The sequence below is a fragment of the Salvelinus alpinus genome, chromosome 35 (genome assembly GCF_045679555.1).
Source record: "Salvelinus alpinus chromosome 35, SLU_Salpinus.1, whole genome shotgun sequence".
NCBI lineage: Eukaryota > Metazoa > Chordata > Actinopteri > Salmoniformes > Salmonidae > Salvelinus > Salvelinus alpinus.
The window spans coordinates 14,149,801-14,171,903 of NC_092120.1; the positions used below are offsets into that span (position 1 = coordinate 14,149,801).

Here is a 22,103-nt window from a genome sequence, read left to right on the forward strand (position 1 = left end):
ATTCTCTCCGTCCGAGAGAGTGTCTCCTTTCATTCATGTGTCCTCTGTGATTCATGCTGATGTGCTGGGGAGATGTCAGGGGACCATCGCCCCTGACGATAGAGGAATAACCAGGCAGTTTAATGGATACTATCCGACAGCCGACAGCAGCCTGTCTGTCGGACAGTTGAGCCCGTCGGCCGTGAGACCGGTTCACTCAGAGCAGGAGATAATGCAACAAGACTAGACAGTGATGAGACGCAGTGGCAGTGTGTGTGTGGGTGACTTTCCCTTCCTAACTGTGATAAACTGGACAAACAAAACACTGAGCACTATTTTTGTTAATTTATCAACATTATATTTTCTATATGCCCATATATCACTGTATAACACATCAGCCTTTTTGCATATTGTCATAATTATATTCAAAATAATAGTATTTGTGTTCTTATACATTTAGTAAAAGACTGTGGCCATCAGCTCAAATGCTGCCCAATAACATACTTATGCTTTATGTGTCCTCGTAGTCTACTGTTTAGGATTCCACCACTGCAGTGATGTGACGGCATCAGAGAGAGAGAGAGAATGAGAGAGAGAGGGAGAGAGAGAGGGGGAATGACTGGTCAACACACTGAGCCAGCCCCCACCGTGAGGTCTGAATGTTCCATTCACGGCCGCCAGGCACGCTTACCATTAACTAAAGTGGGATGAATGACCTGCCAAAAGTAATCCTCCGTCCTATGCGTTTCCCAATTACCTCGCTGCCTAGGCCAGTCAGTTAGTTATCATCAGCCACGCCGCTATAGATTGTTGCCACACCAAAACATTTGCAAGTCAAACGCGGGGGACGCTCATAACTTATAATGAGAAACAACACGCTTCCCAGGTGTTAATAAAAACGCAGACCCTTATCACATGAGAGGAAGTTGAGAGGGGAAGAGAGGAAGCAATGAGGTCTGAGGGGTGAAGAGAAGAGAGTCTGCTGTAAACTGAGCGCACAGACTAGTGGATTTATCCCCTGAAGATAGTGAAAGACAGAGGTAGAGAAAGATCAATCAATTTTCCCCCACTGTCTTAGTACAACTGTTAAACTTTGAGTACTTTTTCGTAATCATGTACCGTGAGAAGTGAAAATGTTTGGTGTAGTATGGATTTGTTTGCAACAGGAGGAGAGAGAGAGAGAGAGAATGAGGGAGAAGAGAGAAAGAGAGACGAGAAGGAATTTCCCCATAGTATACTTGAGTGGGTCACGGGATAGGAACATTCACAGTGACAGTGAGTAGATTGAAACTCATAGAATCTTGATTCAATTTAATATTCGAATAGGAATATTATTCCGTTAGTACAGATCAATTTGATCTTCTTCAAAGTGTTAACTTGGCTCAGAAAGCCCCAGGGAACAGTCTGTTTTCTTTCTATTGTTGCACTTGTTTATCTCTCCTCCTTAGGGTTGAAGCATCCCAAACTGAAAATGATTTGAGTGTGTTTCTTCATCATGTGTAGAGGAAAATAGGTCTAGTGGATCTCAGTGGAATTTGTGTGTGTACTGTACTTGTGTGTGTCTATCATTACTATGCAAAGGGGCAGCTCTTCAATTGGGCTTCTTATTCAATATGCCGCACAGAAGGCTGGGGTGGGGGTTCATTACGCATATTGCTCCTGTGGATATTACTGCTTTTTAAGGGGTTTTAAGAGGTTTTGGATTCTATAAAAGAATGTACGTTTTATGCTGTTGTTCCCCTTGATACAGGCACTTACTGTCAGTAACGCTAAATAAGAGTGTTAAATGATTCAAATGTAAGTAGAGAGAGAGAGAGAGAGAGAGAGAGAGAGAGAGAGAGAGAGAGAGAGAGAGAGAGAGAGAGAGAGAGAGAGAGAGAGAGAGAGAGAGAGAGAGAGAGAGAGAGAGAGAGAGAGAGAGAGAGAGAGAGAGAGAGAGAGAGAGAGAGAGAGACTGAATGGACTACTTTTGATGAATACAGAGCAAGCATAATGATAATTCTCTCTCTCCCTCTCTATTTCTCCAATCTCTCCTTATAACCCATTCTTTCTCCCGCTCTCTTTCTCTGCTCTTTTTCTCCATTGCGCCTCTCGTTCCACTTATCTATCCCTCGGCTTTCTGCTTCTTGTCTCAGATTGTATTTTCTCCACTATGAGTGGTACTTTAGCATTTTCCCATCGGTCTTCACCGCTGACCCCTCTCACACCATCAAGATCCGTCAGGATGAAATATTGAACTAGGGTGTCTCCTCTGCTCCCCAGAGCCACCTGGCTGCCTCACACTGTCCCCGACCTGCTCAGATGAAAATGTAACGCCTTAACCCCTTCACCCCTGCCCCACCCACCCCTTGCCTCAGAACAAAGCACATCTGAGCTCCATCAAATTGTCTTTATCCATAGACCTGTCATGCGTGACATGATATAAAAACCCTAACTAACACCTAAAAAAAAGTAGCCTTGAACATTATGAAACAACGCTTAAAAAGGGCATTTAACTGCACCCCCCCCCCCCCCCCCACAACAAATCAACTTAATTGAATGAATCCATCTACAACAGCAATACAATATCTTCCCAGGTCTTGAGCCAAACTCACCACAATAAAAAGTGATTTCATCTTTCGCATATACATCACAATTCATTGGTGTACCATAGATCAAGTTGATGTGGTCCAGTAGTGTTTTGCTAAATTCCTTCATAACCCAATTTCTAATCTATCAATCTATCACACCTCTCTGGCAACACCCCACTGCATCGAGGGGAGTTATTCTCTCATGACATGGTTCAATGAAATCTAAGATGAAACAATTTATCTTCTCATAATATTCTCCATGAATATCAAACAAGGCCAATATTCATGATAATGAAAGAAAAACCTACATTGCTATTGAATTCCTCTTTTCCAAATCAATGCCTTGAAATAGAGAAATGCATGGCTTACCTGCAAACACAGAATATAATAATGGTGAACACTTTAATACCAATGAATTCAAGGGTTTTACACACATGCCTACACTGCTTGAAGCAGGGCTGGCCCTTGGTATACTGTAATCTACGTAGGTGGTCACCTAAGTAAGGGGTTCCCAAACTTGGTCCTAGGGCCCCCTCTGGATGCACGCTTTGGTTTTTGCCCTAGTAAGTTTGCTGACGACAACAGTGGTAGGTCTGATCACCGACAATGATGAAACGGCCTATAGGGAGGAGATCAGAGAACTGGCAGTGTGGTGCCAGGACAACAACCTCTCCCTCAATGTGAGCAAGACTAAGGAGCTGATCATGGATTACATTGACGGGGCTGTAGTGGAGCGTGTCGAGAGTTTCAAGTTCCTTGGTGTCCACATCACCAACAAACTATCATGGTCCAAACATACCAAGACAGTTGTGAAGAGGGCACGACAAAACCTTTTCCCTCAGGAGACTGAAAAGATTTGGCATGGGTCCCCAGGTCCTCAAAAGGTTCTACAGCTGCACCATCGAGAGCATCATGACCAGTTGCATCACCGCCTGGTATAGCAACTGCTCGGCATCTGACCGTAAGGCACTACAGAGGGTAGTGCGTACGGCCCAGTACATCACTGGGGCCAAGCTTCCTGCCGTCCAGGACCTATATAATAGGCGGTGTCAGAGGAAAGCCCATACAATTGTCCGAGACTCCAGTCACCCAAGTTATAGACTGTTTTCTCTGCTACCGTACGGCAAGCAGTACCGGAGCGCCAGGTCTAGGACCAAAAAGCTCCTCAACAGCTTCTACCCCCAAGCCATAAGACTGCTGAACTATTCATAAAATCGCCACCGGACAATTTACATTGACACCCCCCCCCTTTTGTACATTGCTGCTACTCGCTGTTGTTTATTACCTATGCATAGTCACTTCGCCCCCACCTACATGTATCGATTACCTCAACTAGCCCGTACCCCACACAGTGACTCAGTACCGGTGCCCCCTATATATAGCCTTGTTATTCTTATTCTTATTGTGTTACTTTTTATTATTACTTTTTATTTTAGTCTACTTGGTAAATATTTTCTTATTCTTAAACTGCACTGTTGATTAAGGGCTTGTAGGTAAGCATTTCACGGTAAAGTCTACACTTGTTGTATTCGGCGCATGTGACAAATAAAGTTTAATTTGATTTGATTAGTACTATACATCTAATTCAAATAATCCAAGCTTGATGATGAGTTGGTTATTTTAATCAGCTGTATAGAGCTAGGACAAAAACCAAAACGTGCACCCAGAGGGGGCCCCAGGACCGAGGCCCTCAACCAACATTTAAATATTTTTGGGGAACTTACTGTTAAGAACAGTTTCTACATTTGGTGGTGCATCAGCAGTTTTCCTTTTCTTACTGACAGTCAAATCAAATCAAGTTTATTTGTTACATACACATGGTTAGCAGATGTTGTTGTGAATGTAGCGAAATGCTTGTGCTTCTAGTTCTGACAGTGCAGCAATATCTAACAATTCCACAACAAAAACCTAATACACACACATCTAAGTAAGGAATGGAATAAGAATGTATAAATATATGGATGAGCAATGTCAGAGCGACATAGGTTAAGATGCAATAGATAGTATAGAATACAGTATATACATATACATATATGAGATGAGTAATGCAAGATATGTAAACATTATTAAAGTGGCATTATTAAAGTGACTAGTGTTTCATTTATTAAAGTGGCCAATGATTTCAAGTCTGTATATAAGCAGCAGCCTCTCTGTGCTAGTGATGGCTGTTTAACAGTCTGATGGCCTTGAGACAGAAGCTGTTTTCAGTCTCTCGGTCCCCGCTTTGATGCACCTGTACTGACCTTGCCTTCTGGATAATAACGGGGTGAACAGTCAGTGGCTCGGGTTGTTGTTGTCCTTGATGTTCTTTTTGGCCTTCCTGTGGTGATGATGTGTTGTGCAGACCGCACAACCCTCTGGAGAGCCCTGCGGTTGTAGGTGGTACAGTTGCCGTACCAGGCGGTGATACAGCCCGACAGGACGGTCTCAATTCGGCATCTGTAAAGGTTTGTGAGGGTTTTAGGCGACAAGCCACATTTCTTCAGCCTCCTGAGGTTGAAGAGGCGTTGTTGCGCCTTCTTCACCACACTGTCTGTGTGGTTGGACCATTTCAGTTTGTCAGTGATATGTATGCAGAGGAACTTAAAACTTTTCACTTTCTCCACTGCTGTTGATGGGGGGTGCTCCCTCTGCTGTTTCCTGAAGTCAACGATCATCTCCTTTGTTATGTTGACGTTGAGTGAGAGGTCATTTTCCTGACACCACACTCTCCGAGAGCCCTCATCTCCTCCCTGTAGGCTGTCTCATCGTTGTTGGTAATCAAGCCTACTACTGTTTTGTCATCTGCAAACTTGATGATTGAGTTGTGCATGGCCACGCAGTCATGGGTGAACAGGGAGTACAGGAGGGGGCTGAGCAGGCACCTTTGTGGGGCCCCAGTGTTGAGGATCAGCGAAGTGGAGATGTTGTTTCCTACCTTCACCACCTGGGGGGGCGGCCCGTCAGGAAGTCCAGGAACCAATTGCACAGGGCGGATTTGAGACCCAGGGCCTCAAGCTTAATGATGAGAATGGAGGGTCCTATGGTGTGGAATGCTGAGCTGTAGTCAATGAACAGCATTCTTACATAGGTATTCCTCTTGTCCAGATGGGATAGGGCAGTGTGCAGTGTGATGGCAATTACATCGTCTGTGGACCTATTGGGGAGGTATGCAAATTTAAGTGGCTCTAGAGTGACAGGTAAGGTGGAGATACTATTCCTTGACTAGTCTCTCAAAGCACTTCATGTTGACAGAAGTGAGTGCTAGTCATTTAGTTCAGTTACCCCTTTGCATTCTTGGGTACAGGAATAATGGTGGCCATCGTGAAGCATGTAGGGACAGCAGACTGGGATAGGGAAAGATTGAATATGTCCGTAAACACACCAGCCAGCTGGTCTGCGCATGCTCTGAGAACGTGACTAGGGATGCCGTCTGGGTCGGCAGCCTTGCGAGGCTTAACACGTTTAAATGTTTTACTCACGTCAGCCACGGAGAAGGAGAGCCCACATTCCTTGGTAGCTGGCCGCATCGGTGGCACTGTATTATCCTCAAAGTGGGCAAAGAAGGTGTTTAGTTTGTCTGGCAGCAAGACGTCGGTATCCGCGACGTGGTTGGTTTTCCTTTTGTAGTTGTGATTGTCTGTAGACCCTGCCACATACGTCTTGTGTCTGAGCCGTTGAATTGCAACTCCACTTTGTCTCGATATTGACATTTTGCCTGTTTGATTGCCTTGCGGAGGGAACGACTACTCTGTTTGTATTCTGCGATATTCCCCGTCACCTTGTCATGGTTAAATACAGTGTTTCGTGCTTTCAGTTTTATGTGAATGCTGCAATCTATCCACAGTTTCTGGTTAGGGTAGGTTTGAATAGTCACAGTTGGTACAACATCTCCTATCCACTTCTTGATAAACTCAGTGACCGTTTTGTTTGCCCATGTCAGCTAATATTTTTTAGATTGGTAAATTAGCTGGGTAGACTATCTAAATTTATAATAATCCTGGCCGAATTACCAATTTATCTTTCCAACCAGGCAAAGTACCATGAAGGCACCACTGATCTCGACAAGAGAAGCAAATTTCGTAGGGGGCAGAGAAATTCACAAATTCATAATTCAGGGTAATAATTCCATCTAGCTAGTTAGTCATCTACTGTACATGTTGATAGCAATACATGTAGTTATATGTCTGTCATATTGAGGAATCTAGCTATAATAAACCCGGATCAATCAAATGGATAGGTGTGAGCAATTATGATCATTCCAACTGCACTTAACTAGGTGTCTTTGCTAGACAGACATATACATACAGACAGACAGACAGAGGGGGGAGAACATTTTAAAGAAAGGATGAAAGTGAGAGAGGGAAAGAGAGTTGGGAAGAGAGTGGAAGACAGAGAGAGATGAGAGAGAGAGAAACAGAGAAAGACAGCACTGCAAATTGACTTAGACATCACTATTTCAACAACTCTTCTCTTCCAACTTGTTAGGCAATCACATGTACCTACGAGGGAAGGATGGCCAGCCACACAGCAGGGTGCTTTTTATTAAGGAGGCCGTGCAGACCGAAAGCATCTGGCCATTTCAGAATGAAGCGCATGATTGCCAAAATAAACCTACGCTTCTTCTGGCGTGGGCTTGTCAAGGATGTGGACAGCTTGGCAAGTGAAATAACCTTTTGTTTATCAATCACATTCTATTATATCTGAAATGATTGTGATTTCAATGAATGTCAAATCAGAGAGCACACAGTGTTTCAATGTGACTCTGTACTAAAAGGTCAGTACCTGTCTAGCCTGCCAGAAGCTAAGTTTGAGAGGGTGAAGACTGTGGCGCCAGAGTTGAAGCCCATCAAAGTTGTTTCACCATGATCGGTAAGTGTAACAATACCATTTTTGCACTGATAAGTTGTTTTGTAATGGTTGCTTTATTTATTATAGAACCTGTCTGTGTGTGTGTGTGTGCGTGTGTAGGTGTGTGTGTGTGTGTGTGTGTGTGTGTGTGTGTGTGTGTGTGTGTGTGTGTGTGTGTGTGTGTGTGTGTGTGTGTGTGTGTGTGTGTGTGTGTGTGTGTGTGTGTGTGTGTGTGTGTTACTATCCTTACAAATATGAAAATCTGCATACTGCATGACACAGATACGGTTAAGAATAAAGTAATCTTCTCTGTAACACTTTAAAATGTTAGGGGTGGATCTGATCGGACCCTTCACTAAATCCAGGAATGGCAACCGCTGGTGTCTGACGGTGACCAATCACTTTACCAAGTAGGTGGAGGCAATATCCATTAAGGTCAGTAAGGAAGAGTACGTGCTTAACTCTAAATTCCCTTCTGTAACCTATTAAAGAGGGAGCTTGGAACCAAAAATAGATTTTTGTTTTGTATGATGCCAATCAAGGACGAGACTGGCGAGGCCACCTCCAAGGTGATGGACATCTTCAACACCCACAGTTCTCCTGAGGCCATCTTGAGTGAAACAAGGTACGGATGTTATTGGTTATATTCTGTTTTTTTTATTTTATTTTATGGTACATAAGACATATTTCAATATTTTACATTGTCAATAGATATCCTTTTCCTACCCCCTCCTCCAGATTTTGGATGAACGGACCAACCAGACACTCAAGACTGCCATGGGCAAGTCCCTTGACGGGTTCCAAGAACGGTGAGAGGACAACCTGAAGGTCATTCTCTTTGCACACAAGAGCAGTGTCCAGGCCTCCACAGAGTACTCGCCGATCGCCTGATGTACGGACGGGAGCGGCAGCAGACTGAAGTAAACAATGCAATTGTACTGTATATACAATAATTGTATATACTGTAGTCTTTCAAATGTGTGATTGACTTAGTGTTGTTGGTCTATTGATATTTTTGTATAATGTACTTTCAGATCACTGAAACCCCACCTGATGTGGTGGAAGTTGTGGAACCAGATCAGAACGCTTTCAAGGACCACCTTCAGGCACGGGCTGAGAAGGATGTGGTGGTTTTTGACCAGGTAAAAATTATTGTGGGGGCTGTGGTGTGGGGGCTGTGCTTTGGCAAAGTGGGTGGGGTTATATCCTTCCTGTTTGGCCCTGTCCGGGGGTATCATCGGATGGGGCCACAGTGTCTCCTGACCCCTCCTGTCTCAGACTCCAGTATTTATGCTGTAGTAGTTTATGTGTCGGGGGGCTAGGGTCAGTCTGTTATATCTGGAGTATTTCTCCTGTCTTAACCGGTGTCCTGTGTGAATTTAAGTATGCTCTCTCTAATTCTCTCTTTCTCTCTTTCTTTCTCTCTCTCGGAGGACCTGAGCCCTAGGACCATGCCTCAGGACTACCTGTCATGATGACTCCTTGCTGTCCCCAGTCCACCTGGCCGTGCTGCTGCTCCAGTTTCAACTGTTCTGCCTGCGGCTATGGAACCCTGACCTGTTCACCGGACGTGCTACCTGTCCCAGACCTGCTGTTCTCAACTCTCTAGAGACCGCAGGAGCGGTAGAGATACTCTTAATGATCTGCTATGAAAGGCCAACTGACATTTACTCCTGAGGTGCTGACTTGCTGCACCCTCGACAACTACTGTGATTATTATTATTTGACCATGCTGGTCATTTATGAACATTTGAACATCTTGGCCATGTTCTGTTATAATCTCCACCCGGCACAGCCAGAAGAGGACTGGCCACCCCTCATAGCCTGGTTCCTCTCTAGGTTTCTTCCTAGGTTTTGGCCTTTCTAGGGAGTTTTTCCTAGCCACCGTGCTTCTACACCTGCATTGCTTGCTGTTTGGGGTTTTAGGCTGGGTTTCTGTACAGCACTTTGAGATATCAGCTGATGTAAGAAGGGCTATATAAATACATTTGATTTGAAATTTTATTTGATTGTCCGCTGTTCATTTATTTTCTGGCCCTCCAAGAGATATGTAAGAAATGTATTGTAATAATATGAAATATAATCGCATTTATTTCTATTATCAATCAAGGTCGGAGTGAACATCAACAAAGCGCAGGAGAAACAGAAGGAGAGCTACTGGAGGAGATTCAAGAAGAGGACCAAGTGCTTCGACATCCGGGTAAATGACTTGGTTTGGTAGAAGGACGAAAGGAAGGCGAGACCTGGGAAACCTCGCTGCTCTTTTGCTCCTAGCTGGGGTCACCATCTGTTAAGGTGAATATAAACACCTCAGATAATAACTATTTGCATTTACACACAAAATAACCTGAAGTTGTGGTGTCCCCAACACTGATTTTTTTGTCTTTGTCTTCCTAGGGTTAACTCGGTGGAAGCCAATAATCCTCTCCAGTTGGAGTGGTTGAACGGTCGACCACTGAAAGCCCTGACGCCCTACACTTCGGTGAAGCCTATGAGACAAGGTATGTTAAGCTTTGCTTGACATTTGAGAAAGCTTATAAAAATGTACCTCCTTAATTTACCTCTCCAAATGACTTTAGTACTATCGATTATCAATACCCAGGAGGTATCTCAACCAACAGAGCCATTTAGTTCGTATCAGTCTGATTCTCTGTGGGCGTGGGACCAGTAGGCGGGGGACCAACTTGAGGTAGGATATACCTTCAAAAAGGGTTAAAGATGACATATCTTCATTTTGTAACACTGCAGTAATCCATCACATTAAATGTAACCTGTGTGTTTGCTTGTTGATGTCTCTCTCTCCTACTCTGTTCCCTTTACTCTGCTCCTGTTCTCCAGGACCAGGACCTAGGAGTTCTGCCTAATACTCAACTGATATGCTTCATTATCAACCACCATCCAACTTTTCATTACATCTACAGCTACTGTTGTCATTACCTGCTAAGAAAGTTTTCTTGCTCCATCATACTGGGCACATAATATGTGAGATACACAGATGAACTCAAAACACGAGCACTGCAAACACTCAGAACAAAGAAAGCAGCAGTGCCTGGACTTTGTAGTCTCCCTCTTCACGTCCCCCTTCCAAGACTGCCTGTTGAGAGTGACAGGCAGAAGTGACAGGCAGAACCTCCCACCCACACAGCACCCACCTCCTCTCTATTACACACACCAGAATTCACTATTTCAGTCTATGATTGCCATGTGAGTGTTCCAAAAAATGTGGTGAAAATAAATGAATGACAACTGTACCCAAAAAAGATCAACGTTTATATATTTAAATCTTAAAAATTGTCAGGTTGGTTTTCACAGCTGTTTCACAAGGTGTTTGTTTGTTGTTATAAATGGTAATGTATCCTTTGATGCTATTTGTTAGTTCAACATTATTCATTGTTGTATCCTGGGACCTACAATAGGTACATATATATTCAACCACAAGGGTGTACTAATGAGCTATGAGAGATATATATATATATTTTATCATAATAGAGGACTACTGAAATATTATTACTTCAGTGTGGATAAGGGACGGGTAGCTTAAAATAAAAACACGGCAGCCAGACAAGCCAGTGTATGAATCAAACGGATTTGCATATGAATGGAGTGGAAATTAGCTGACTTTGTATCTGTAAGGTAAGTAACTTTAATGTGTCAAGCAGATTACAATATTTTTTTTTGCTATTTCAGAAACTTGGCAATGTTTAAGACATGGATTTCATGTTGAAATGTTAACAAGGTACGCAAAAGTAGCTAGAAGTAATGTTTTCATCTTATTGGCTAAACAAAACAAGTTTAAACAGTGATTGTCTTGTGGAAATCAGCTTTGTTTTTATAGCGTGCAGAAAATAACGCCATTTAGGCTGTAATGATCTAAAAATGTTGATGCATTAGGTCATCATACCATTGATATAGCAACGGACGCTAATAGTTTATCGAATCCCATTGTAATGCAGGGGGGGACGAACCTTTTTTGTCTGGGGGACATTGTTTAGCATGACAGGCCCCAATTGATTTTGTTAGTCACTCTCACTCAGATATCATATTAACATGGCATAAGCCATGGTAAAATATGTAGAATTGCAGGAAATGATCTGTAAAACTGCAAATTTTTCCCTCCACCTGATGGCAAAACGAGTAGAATTGCATGAAATGTGCTATAATTGCAAAATCTTCTCTCAGCTCCACGGCAAAATGTGTAGAATTGCAGGAAATTAACTTTCAAATTAAAGCTAATTCTAAAACTACTTTTGCCCGCGAGGTGGGCAAATTCCCGCCTATGGCCCCCAAAAGGTTAGGGCCGGCCCTGGCTCGAAGTGATATGATACTTTTTTTATGTGAATGCAAGGAATTATATCTTTTGAAGTTTGTAATACTACTGAGCTCTAGAAATTGTAGTTTGTGTACAAATCAGAGGATGTTTCAGGAGTCTCAGGTGGACAAGTGTGGAGGAAGACTTATATACATATCATAAACCTTTCACAAGCACAGCGGAAGGGAAGTATACAAGTTCACAGAATCCCAGCTCGAAGTAGGGTGTGGCAAAACACCACAAAAGATCTTCTACGATAGGAACGTTCAGCCCTCTAGCTGCTCGAGGCTAACAATCTAAACAATGATCTAGTCTTGAAAGTTTGTCAGTCTCGTAAATCCACTGGGTCAACCTTGTCTCGGTGGAAAAATCTTTCCTCCACTAAATCTTTCCCCAGGGACCGTACATGGCAAGTGTGCTTTTCATTAGGGAACAATCGGTGCTGCAGGTGCAAACTGCTTGCGTGACTCCCCAGCTGTTTCTGGTTTAGCAGTGAAACATGGTACCGTGCAGACCTGAACCTCACGCACACATCCCCACAATGGACAGATGCCTCTACCAGGGATGTGAGAAAGAGCAGTTGGGTAATACACAGAAAACAGGTGAACATCTTAAAATTGCCAGATGAACAGTTTAAGGTTAATACATTGTCACTTTTTCTTATTCATCTTGGCCCACTTTGAGAGCAACTAATAATGCAACAGAATCATGTTTCCTTCTTATGGAAGATTTTAAACTCAAGGGTTCATTGGTTGATCCAGTATAAATCAATCTGTATATCATAGACTTTGGGGCTACATAGACCCTTGAATGCACTGTAACACATCTAGTACAGTATGATTTATTGTCAACTTTTCACATAACATCTTACAACATACATAATTGTCCCATCTAAATCAATTTTGTAAATATTCTACTTTGGAGAGGGCTTACTGCAAATCTTGAGACGAGAGAAAGCACTACTAAATATAAGTGTACAAGTATTAACAATACTTTGCCAGGCGAGCTGCTGACACAGAGCATCCCCATAAAGAATTGGCTTTAGCTCCACAGTTTATCTCTGCATTCCTACTAAGAGAGCTCTGCTGGCCGCTACCCAGGAGAGTGAAATGTTATCGTGGGAGAAACCATTAAGAGAGTGCTGGCCACGTAAAGCTACTGTTAGGGGCAGAGGTTAAAAAGTACAGAGTGCTAACTGATAGCAACCATTGCATTAACCATATAGGCTGTATTGCGTTTTTACATCAGGTGTAATTTGAAAGGGCGCACCACAAGGGTGGTCCTTATCCCCACTGCGTTCTCCTCTTTGGTGGTTCAGCTGCTATCCTTCTGGGAATACAATTTATAGAATCCATTAGCTGTTACGAGACTTGCGTAAATCAAATAAAAATCTGCAAATAGTCTCCGGCCCTTTGTTCTTTTTTCAAATCACGCAGCGCTCCTCCGGTATCATTTATCATCCAAAGCAAAAACAGATAACGCTGTATGCTTATACGCAAGTGCATTTGAAACCTACATATCCATTACTGGTATTGATAGAATAACTGACTTTTAGAGGGGGGGATTGAAATGGGTTGTGATGCTTTAGGGAATCCTGGCTGAAGCCCATGTGTCATTCTCAGTCCGGGACTACAAAGCAATTTTCCAGCGTGCAGATCGGTGAGAAGGAATCAATAACTCACATTCCTGATTACTCTACAGAGGAAATAGAGTTTGTATTGTTTCTTCAAGACAAATGTAGGCCCCTGGAAAGATAAATGGTATTTTCAGGGGTGAAGAAAGCCCCCTTAACTGGAAACTACTTTTCCCATTCACTCCTTTCATTACACCCCCAAACCAACACCTGCCTGTGCTGAGTGTTGAGCTCTTACTCTTTTTATTTGGTTTGTTTCTGTTCTTTCACTCTGGTCATCTCAATATCACTACTGCAGAGTTGCTGCAATCTAAAGTTCTACACCTATTTCCTGCTCTGTTGTTCCTTTGTCGACAAAAACTTTCTTTCTCATCCTGACAAATAAACCTAATGTTTTCTAGGAAATGTGAAGAGGAGATTCTACAAACCAATTCCTTCTAACATAAAATACTCCAGCACAATGCCCAGAATGTAATATGCAAAGAATTGAGCGGGGGGTTGCACAGCTTTTATAGAGCAAATGAGTAAAAAAGAAATATTACGTTATATATTATATATACACACTGTTACATTACATAAGGACACATTTAGATTTTATGAGAAGTATCGCACCCCAGGAAGAAGGAATAGCAACCAAGCTGGAGTACAACAAAACATTGAGAAAAGTTTCCTGCTATCCTTTCTGGGGAAACATATCCAGAAACATACTGTATTACAAAACATCACTGGCTGAGAGCTGCAAGGAGACTTGGAATCTATCTCATCAGATGCAGGTGTGGTCATGGACGTAACTCCCCGGCTCTGGAAAGGAGGTGGAAAACGTGTCTGCTGAATATCACGCCAGAACACTGACACTTTATTACACCGGAGTAGATTAACGGAAAACTGTAGTCATCATCGTAGTCTATATAATTATTTTGTACATTGCGAATCAGAGTGCATAAATGTTTATTGTGCCTTAGAGGCGCATTAGCAAAACTGACCTCATATCTGATAGAACAGCGACCTTTCCAATAGCTGATGATGGTAAGTAGCTTTAGCTAAACCTTGTATAGTACATTTAATAATGCCTAATACCTCTCTATCTACACTGGAAAAGAATGCAGGATTACCACACATGCTATTGACCCACTTCATCAATCATTTAATTGAATTGATCCCTTCTTTCTGATGAAGGGCATTGACGGTGGAAACGTCACGATTTGATCTCAAATTAGATCAATAAGGCATTGAGTTTTCAATTGAGTTTGAGTTTTCAAGTCAAAACATTGAATTGATCCCACTCGCAACAGTGCTGTGAAACCTCTTCACACAACACTAACCATGGATCACTTCAAATGGACACACACATAAAAAAGCGCTCCATCCCACATGCAAGAAAACAGACATCACCACTTTGTTATGTCCCTGAAACCAAACCAATACAAAGATATGCAAGTGTAAGCAGCACAACCAAACCTGGAACAATAACTTATGCATAAACACTTTCATAGCGCTGTTGATCGTTCCAACGCTAGCTTTTACAATCACCCTACATTCATTCTGCCAGTGATTAAACGTCAAGGGCACAGAGAAAGGAGAGAGAGAGAGAGAGAGAGAGAGCGAGCGAGGGAGTGTGAGAGAGAGAGATGGAGAGAGAAAGAAAATAGCGTATGGGAGAGGTAATTACCCCATGTTAATCCAATATCAGCTTTCCGTGATTTGGAGGCTTCCCAAATCACAGAAAGTGAACTCATTATTTGCCGAAAGGTCTGTTAAATGCAGATTAGAAGGTGAGAAGAGGAATGGAGGCAAGACTTGAACTTTCTCATGAAATCCATTCCTGATACTATCTGGTCTTCAACTGGACTATCCAAGCCTTGTTCCGTAATGATGTCCCCACTTGTCTCCTGTGTTTTCCTGCAGCTGTGCTCCATATTTCTGTTTCTGTTTCAAGCAGACTTTAAATTGAGCTATCCCCTGTAATTCAAACGCAAAAAGCTCAAGCCGTAGACTTTTATCTGTCACATATTTTCCACTAGTCATCATTTTGTGATGATTTTGCTCAATTCAAACCTGATGAGGCCACATACAGTATTTGCCTATAATTTATGTCTGCATACAAAGAAAACTGTGCAAGAGAATACAGTCAACTTCTACAATAAGTGCACATTGGATATGTGTGAAGTCTGTTCACATGCAACGTATTTAACTAGTCCCAATTCCAATATATTCTTTTAAATTACCCTGGTTGACTGCCTGCTCTGGTTTAGTGCACACATTTACGACTGTCCTAAATCATTGTTTACATCAGCAGCTGAAAGTATTGGAAATGTATGGTCAAATGTTTGAAAGAGGCTCACACTTCAAAAGACAAATCACATGCCCTCTAACATGAATGTCATCATACTAAATCTAAACCATTACACCAAAGATATCAGATACCGTACTTTATGACCTTAGCCAGACCTAACCAGATCGTAATGCCCTGAGCTGACCCTTATCACATGACCCGGGACTTACCGTGCCGAAGCCGGGGAAAAGGCTGACTGCTGAGGCCGTATCCAGGGGAAACGGGAGCTGGAACTGCTTCATTCCCAGAGAATGCTGGACGGTGGGCAGAGCAGGACGTATCAGCGTCGGCAGGAGGCCATTTTGACATGCATTACCTGTAGAGGAGAAGAAAGAGAATGGGCCATGTTAGATGGTCTGTGCTGTGGTGGTTCTCGGTTAAAAAGGATTATGATATTATGAGCAAACTGTAAAACGTCTCATAGACCAAACCACCAAAAAATGCAGATTCAAATGAGATGAAATATGAGAGCACTTGTATCTGGGGGGCTCCCGAGTGTATTTCGGGGGCTCCCGAGTGGCCCAGCGGTCTAAGGCACTGCATCTTAGTACAAGAGGCGTCACTACAGTCCCTGGTTCGAATCCAGGCTGTATCACATCTGGCCGTAATTGGGAGTCCCACAGGGTGGTGCACAATTGTCCCAGTGTTGTCCGGGTTTGGCCGGGGTAAGCCATCATTGTAAATAAGAATTTGTTCTTAAATGACTTGGCTAGTTAAATAAAGGTTTTAAAAAATCTGATATAGTTCTGCCTTCCCTGACTATGATGACCTCTCTGCTAATGAAAACAAGGTCTCTAGACTGAGTCTGAACAAGTTGTAGATAAATTGAGACAATTGAGACATAGCCTACAGAGACAAATACAGTATGATGTTAATTGGATCATGGGATGTCATGGCAGCGTTACCCAGTAGTATTTGACTCTTTAATAATCCTTCTCATAAGCACTGTTTAAAGCTACAATCAATATATGTAACTTCTTGGGTGACCCGACCAAATTCACATAGATATTTAAGTTATAAATCTGTTATTCTTATTGAAACCAAGTCTAAGAAGCGGCAGATATGTTCTGTGTGCTATTTCTATGATTTCTAAGATTTGATTTTGCATCTTCTACTTTTGGTTTTGTACACCAGCTTCAGACAGATGAAAATACTATATTTTCGGTTATTGAAAATATATTTCACAGTGGTTAAGATGGTACAATAATTCTCTACACTATAGTTGCTTGTTTTGTCAGATAAACTGAAATTAGGCAAACTTTTTAAATTTTAGCAACCAGGAAATGGTGGATAGATTTCTGCATAGTGCATCTTTAAGAGAAATGTCCTAATGCTGAAACCATCCTCTAAATTACAAATGTGAAATGAGTGAACCATGCCAGACAGATCCATAACTAAGAAGATTCAATAGCAAGGGGTGCAAAACTCCCTGGAAAAACCAATGTAAATACTTTTATTGTCATCTACATAAGACAAGCCAGAGCGGGCTTTATAAGCCAACAATTACAACCAGCAGAGCCTTTCTTCAACACCGGGGGATTAGAAAGCAGCTTTCCAAAACATTAGGAACTAAAGAAAGCCATTCCGTGCCCATTAATTACAACCAGGGATGACTTTTACCACTGCACATTTAACAACATGACGAACTCGGAGCCAGCATGACTAAAAGCGCAGACACCATATCAAAACACCGGCTTGAGACAAATAAAAACTATGTTTGCCACGAGTGGCCATCATAAAATCCTGACCTCAATCCTATAGAACATTTGTGGGCAGAATTGAAAAAGCATGTGTGAGCAAGGAGGCCTACAAACCTGACTCATTTACACCAGCTATGTCAGGAGGAATGTGCCAAAATTTACCCAACTTATTGTGGGAAGCTTATGGAAGGCTACCCGAACCGTTTGACCCAAGTTAAACAATGTAAAGGCAATGCTACCAAATACTAATTGAGTGTATGTAAACTTCTGACCCACTGGGAATGTGATGAAAGAAATAAAAGCTGAAATAAATCATTCTCTCTACTATTATTCTGACATTTCACATTCTTAAAATAAAGTGGTGATCCTAACCGACCTAAGACAGGGACTTTTTACTAGGCTTAAATGTCAGGAATTGTGAAATACTGAGTTTAAATGTATTTGGGTAAGGTGTATGTAAACTTCCGAATTCAACTGTAGGTCAATATTTTAGCCAATCTTTTAGTCTCAGCTAACAGAGTGCAGTAACTCAAAAACCAATTTCCCCATTTCAGGATGGCGTACTGAGACAAGACTCTTTAACCTCATGCGTTCATTTTCACATTTTCCTCCGTTCCGAAGGATAACAAAGCCACACTGATCTCCCAACATGCACGAACACACAAGGAGACGTTCCATCTTTTATTAACACTGCCTCGTGTAAGGCTAGTGTTTCAACTCCCTGACCTGAACATTATATTGGCTTATGGCTCATTGTAGTATTAAGAGTGGAGCTTGTAGACTTGAGTAAGTCCTGTCTCTAGGTATGAGACTCTCTAGCTGTGGATAGTACACTCTTAGAAAAAAGGGTTCTACAGCTGTCCCCATTGGAGAACCATTTTTGGGTCAAGGTAGAACCCTTTTTGGTTCCAGGTAGAACCCTTTTTGGTTCCAGGTAGAACCCTTTCTGAAAAGGGTCCTACATTGAACCCCAAAATGGGTTCTACCTGGAACCAAAGGGTTCTCCTATGAGGAGTGTGCAAGGGTGTTTTCATGTGGTGTGTTTTGAAACACGTGTAAAATAGATATGTGTGCTGCTCGTAAATGCATGTAAGCGTGTCCTCGTAAGTTTGTTTAATGTGTATCTGTCAATGTCTTGTGCGTCACGCGTCTTTTCATGCATGTCTGTGCGTGTGGGCGCCTTGCCTATCGGCCCTCTTAAAAATGTCTTTATCTGGGACTAAAACCCAGCGGCAGTGTGTCGAGTGAGAGTTAAGATGTCTGAAGGACACAGACTAACGTGAATAATTAATCGTCTTCCACTGCTCTCTCCCACCTCCGCCTCTCCTGGTCTTGATTCCGACTGCTCTCCAATAAGATCTGTGAAATTTGCCCGAGATTCCACACAGCCATAAAACTGCTGTCATGGAATATAGAATCTACGAAGCAACGGTCTACTATTTCACGGAGCAAATATAAATCCTATTATTTGGAAATATGAGTTCAACTGTGTGTCAAAAACGTTCATATCCTGATGATGTCTATTCAGATGTGTTTCACAGCATTGTGTTCTCAGGGGCTGTCTGATTGAATTCCATGACCCTAAAATTACACTCAGGATCAATCACTGTAATCAAGATGCAGGGGTTACAGTGGTTTCACCCCATTTACAAAAACAACAAAGCATGTAGAAACATAAAAATCTCTTATTAATCAATAACATTTGAAGATTGGTCAGTTAGAAAACAGATTTATGCCAATGTACCCCTAAGCTACATGTTTGTATCCATTTCACTAAGCTCTCCGCTGCATTGCTAACCGTTAGCATTTAGCTCCGGGCTCAGACTAGACCTGGCTAACACTAGAACCCCACCCTCCCAACGTAACCCGCTCTGTTGTCATGACTTTCGTGATGTAACCTCTAATAAACACAGCTGTCTCGGAGTTTGATCCAACAATCACATCCCCTGTGCTCTGTAATCTGAGGTTAACCAAAGAGAAGTTTACGTGCTCTTAAACTCCAACCGCCAGGCCAGATACACCAGATACGTCCAATTCAACACTAATCCCTTGTATGATTACAGCTCACACTAGGAGACATTACTCCTGCTGAGTTACTGTCCTTCCATTGGCCTTCTTCATCCATTTGGTTCATGAAGAGGGTTATTTGCATAGGGGACAGGGGTATTTTCCCCCTTGATTTTTGTTTATTTTTTTCCCATCGGAAATTGTAAGGGATCAAATTCATAGGAATTTGTAGAAATATTATGTGATATGAGAATTTATATTATTCAAAATGCGTATTTAAAAACATATTTGAGGAAAACCACAAACTTGGATTTGTATTCTAAAAGTATTCTATCACAGACACAACAGCTAATTTAGCTTGTTAATAGTCTAATATATTATGCAAACTATATTAATATCTTCATCCACAAATGCTTAAGCAACGCACGTTCTCCACAACCAAAACCTAACAAGCTTCCTTCCTCCCTGTTCCTCCATTATGCAATGACGGCATTAGACATTGGTACAAAAACAAAATAATCACATTATTTTATTCACAATGCACTTCTCGTACATTTGACAAAAGTGACAAAATAGAGTTTCACCACTTTATCGTCACTAGGGCTACCCGTCACCAGGTGGGTCTGTGTGTTGGCTAAAGCTGATGAGTCATGAGGCTGAGCCAGAACCAGTTAGGTGACTCCACAGACCAAGGACACCAGACCAGTCACGTCCCCACTACATCAACACTCCTTGCCCTTCAATGTACACAGAGGGCTAATGTCAACAGTATGCATATCAGTACAGGAGAGATTGACTGCATCAATTCTTGTTTTTGTGAGAAATATTATTGTGTAGAAAATTCCAAATGGTCTGTATAATCAACTTACATACAGCTCTGACAGAAATACTTACCCCACCAGACATGCCACCAGGGGTCTCTTCGCAGTCCCCAAATCCAGAATGAATTCAAGGCAACACACAGTATTATATAGAGCCATGAACTCCCTTCAATCAAATTATTCAAGCAAACAAATAAAACAACACGCACAACACTTAGGCTTTGAGGCATATGTATATGTACTGATGTGTGTGTAACTGTCAGTAATGTGTGTAACTGTCAGTAATCTGTGTAACTGTCAGTAATCTGTGTAACTGTCAGTAATCTGTGTAGCTGTCAGTAGGACCTTTCTTTGGGTCTATTATTTTCATTTTCAAAGTGTGTAGCTCAGTCCTTGAGCTGTTATTTTCTATTGATATTCTGTTATATGTCAGGTTTCATGTTCTGTGTGGACCCCAGCAAGAATGGGAATCCTAATAAAATACAACAACAAAAATAGTCCTGTGGATGAACACCTGCCAGGCAACCAACAGTCACAGGTTTCTGAGAGCTAATACATGAACACCTGCCAGACAACCAACAGTCACAGGTTTTTGAGGGCTAATACATGAACACCTGCCAGACAACCAACAGTCACAGGTTTTTGAGGGCTAATACATGAACACCTGCCAGGCAACCAACAGTCACAGGTCTCTGAGAGCTAATACATGAACACCTGCCAGGCAACCAACAGTCACAGGTTTCTGAGAGCTAATACATGAACACCTGCCAGGCAACCAACAGTCACAGGTCTCTGAGAGCTAATACATGAACACCTGCCAGGCAACCAACAGTCACAGGTCTCTGAGAGCTAATACATGAACACCTGCCAGGCAACCAACAGTCACAGGTCTCTGAGAGCTAATACATGAACACCTGCCAGACAACCAACAGTCACAGGTCTCTGAGAGCTAATACATGAACACCTGCCAGGCAACCAACAGTCACAGGTTTCTGAGAGCTAATACATGAACACCTGCCAGGCAACCAACAGTCACAGGTCTCTGAGAGCTAATACATGAACACCTGCCAGACAACCAACAGTCACAGGTCTCTGAGAGCTAATACATGAACACCTGCCAGACAACCAACAGTCACAGGTCTCTGAGAGCTAATACATGAACACCTGCCAGGCAACCAACAGTCACAGGTTTCTGAGTGCTAATACATGAACACCTGCCAGACAACCAACAGTCACAGGTCTCTGAGAGCTAATACATGAACACCTGCCAGGCAACCAACAGTCACAGGTCTCTGAGAGCTAATACATGAACACCTGCCAGGCAACCAACAGTCACAGGTCTCTGAGAGCTAATACATGAACACCTGCCAGACAACCAACAGTCACAGGTCTCTGAGAGCTAATACATGAACACCTGCCAGGCAACCAACAGTCACAGGTTTCTGAGAGCTAATACATGAACACCTGCCAGACAACCAACAGTCACAGGTTTTTGAGGGCTAATACATGAACACCTGCCAGACAACCAACAGTCACAGGTTTTTGAGGGCTAATACATGAACACCTGCCAGGCAACCAACAGTCACAGGTCTCTGAGAGCTAATACATGAACACCTGCCAGGCAACCAACAGTCACAGGTCTCTGAGAGCTAATACATGAACACCTGCCAGGCAACCAACAGTCACAGGTCTCTGAGAGCTAATACATGAACACCTGCCAGGCAACCAACAGTCACAGGTCTCTGAGAGCTAATACATGAACACCTGCCAGACAACCAACAGTCACAGGTCTCTGAGAGCTAATACATGAACACCTGCCAGGCAACCAACAGTCACAGGTTTCTGAGAGCTAATACATGAACACCTGCCAGGCAACCAACAGTCACAGGTCTCTGAGAGCTAATACATGAACACCTGCCAGA

General features: G+C 42.5%; 1 protein-coding gene across 1 annotated transcript in view; it reads right to left on the reverse strand.

Annotated features, from left to right (window-relative positions):
• The window catches only part of LOC139564708 (zinc finger protein 385D-like), a 46,528-nt gene that overhangs the window by 22,479 nt on the left and 1,946 nt on the right, over positions 1-22,103 (reverse strand). Inside the window, exon 2 of the mRNA XM_071384482.1 lies at positions 15,824-15,969. Within this exon, the coding sequence (XP_071240583.1) occupies positions 15,824-15,969 (146 nt within the window). The remainder of the gene's footprint in view (positions 1-15,823; positions 15,970-22,103) is intronic.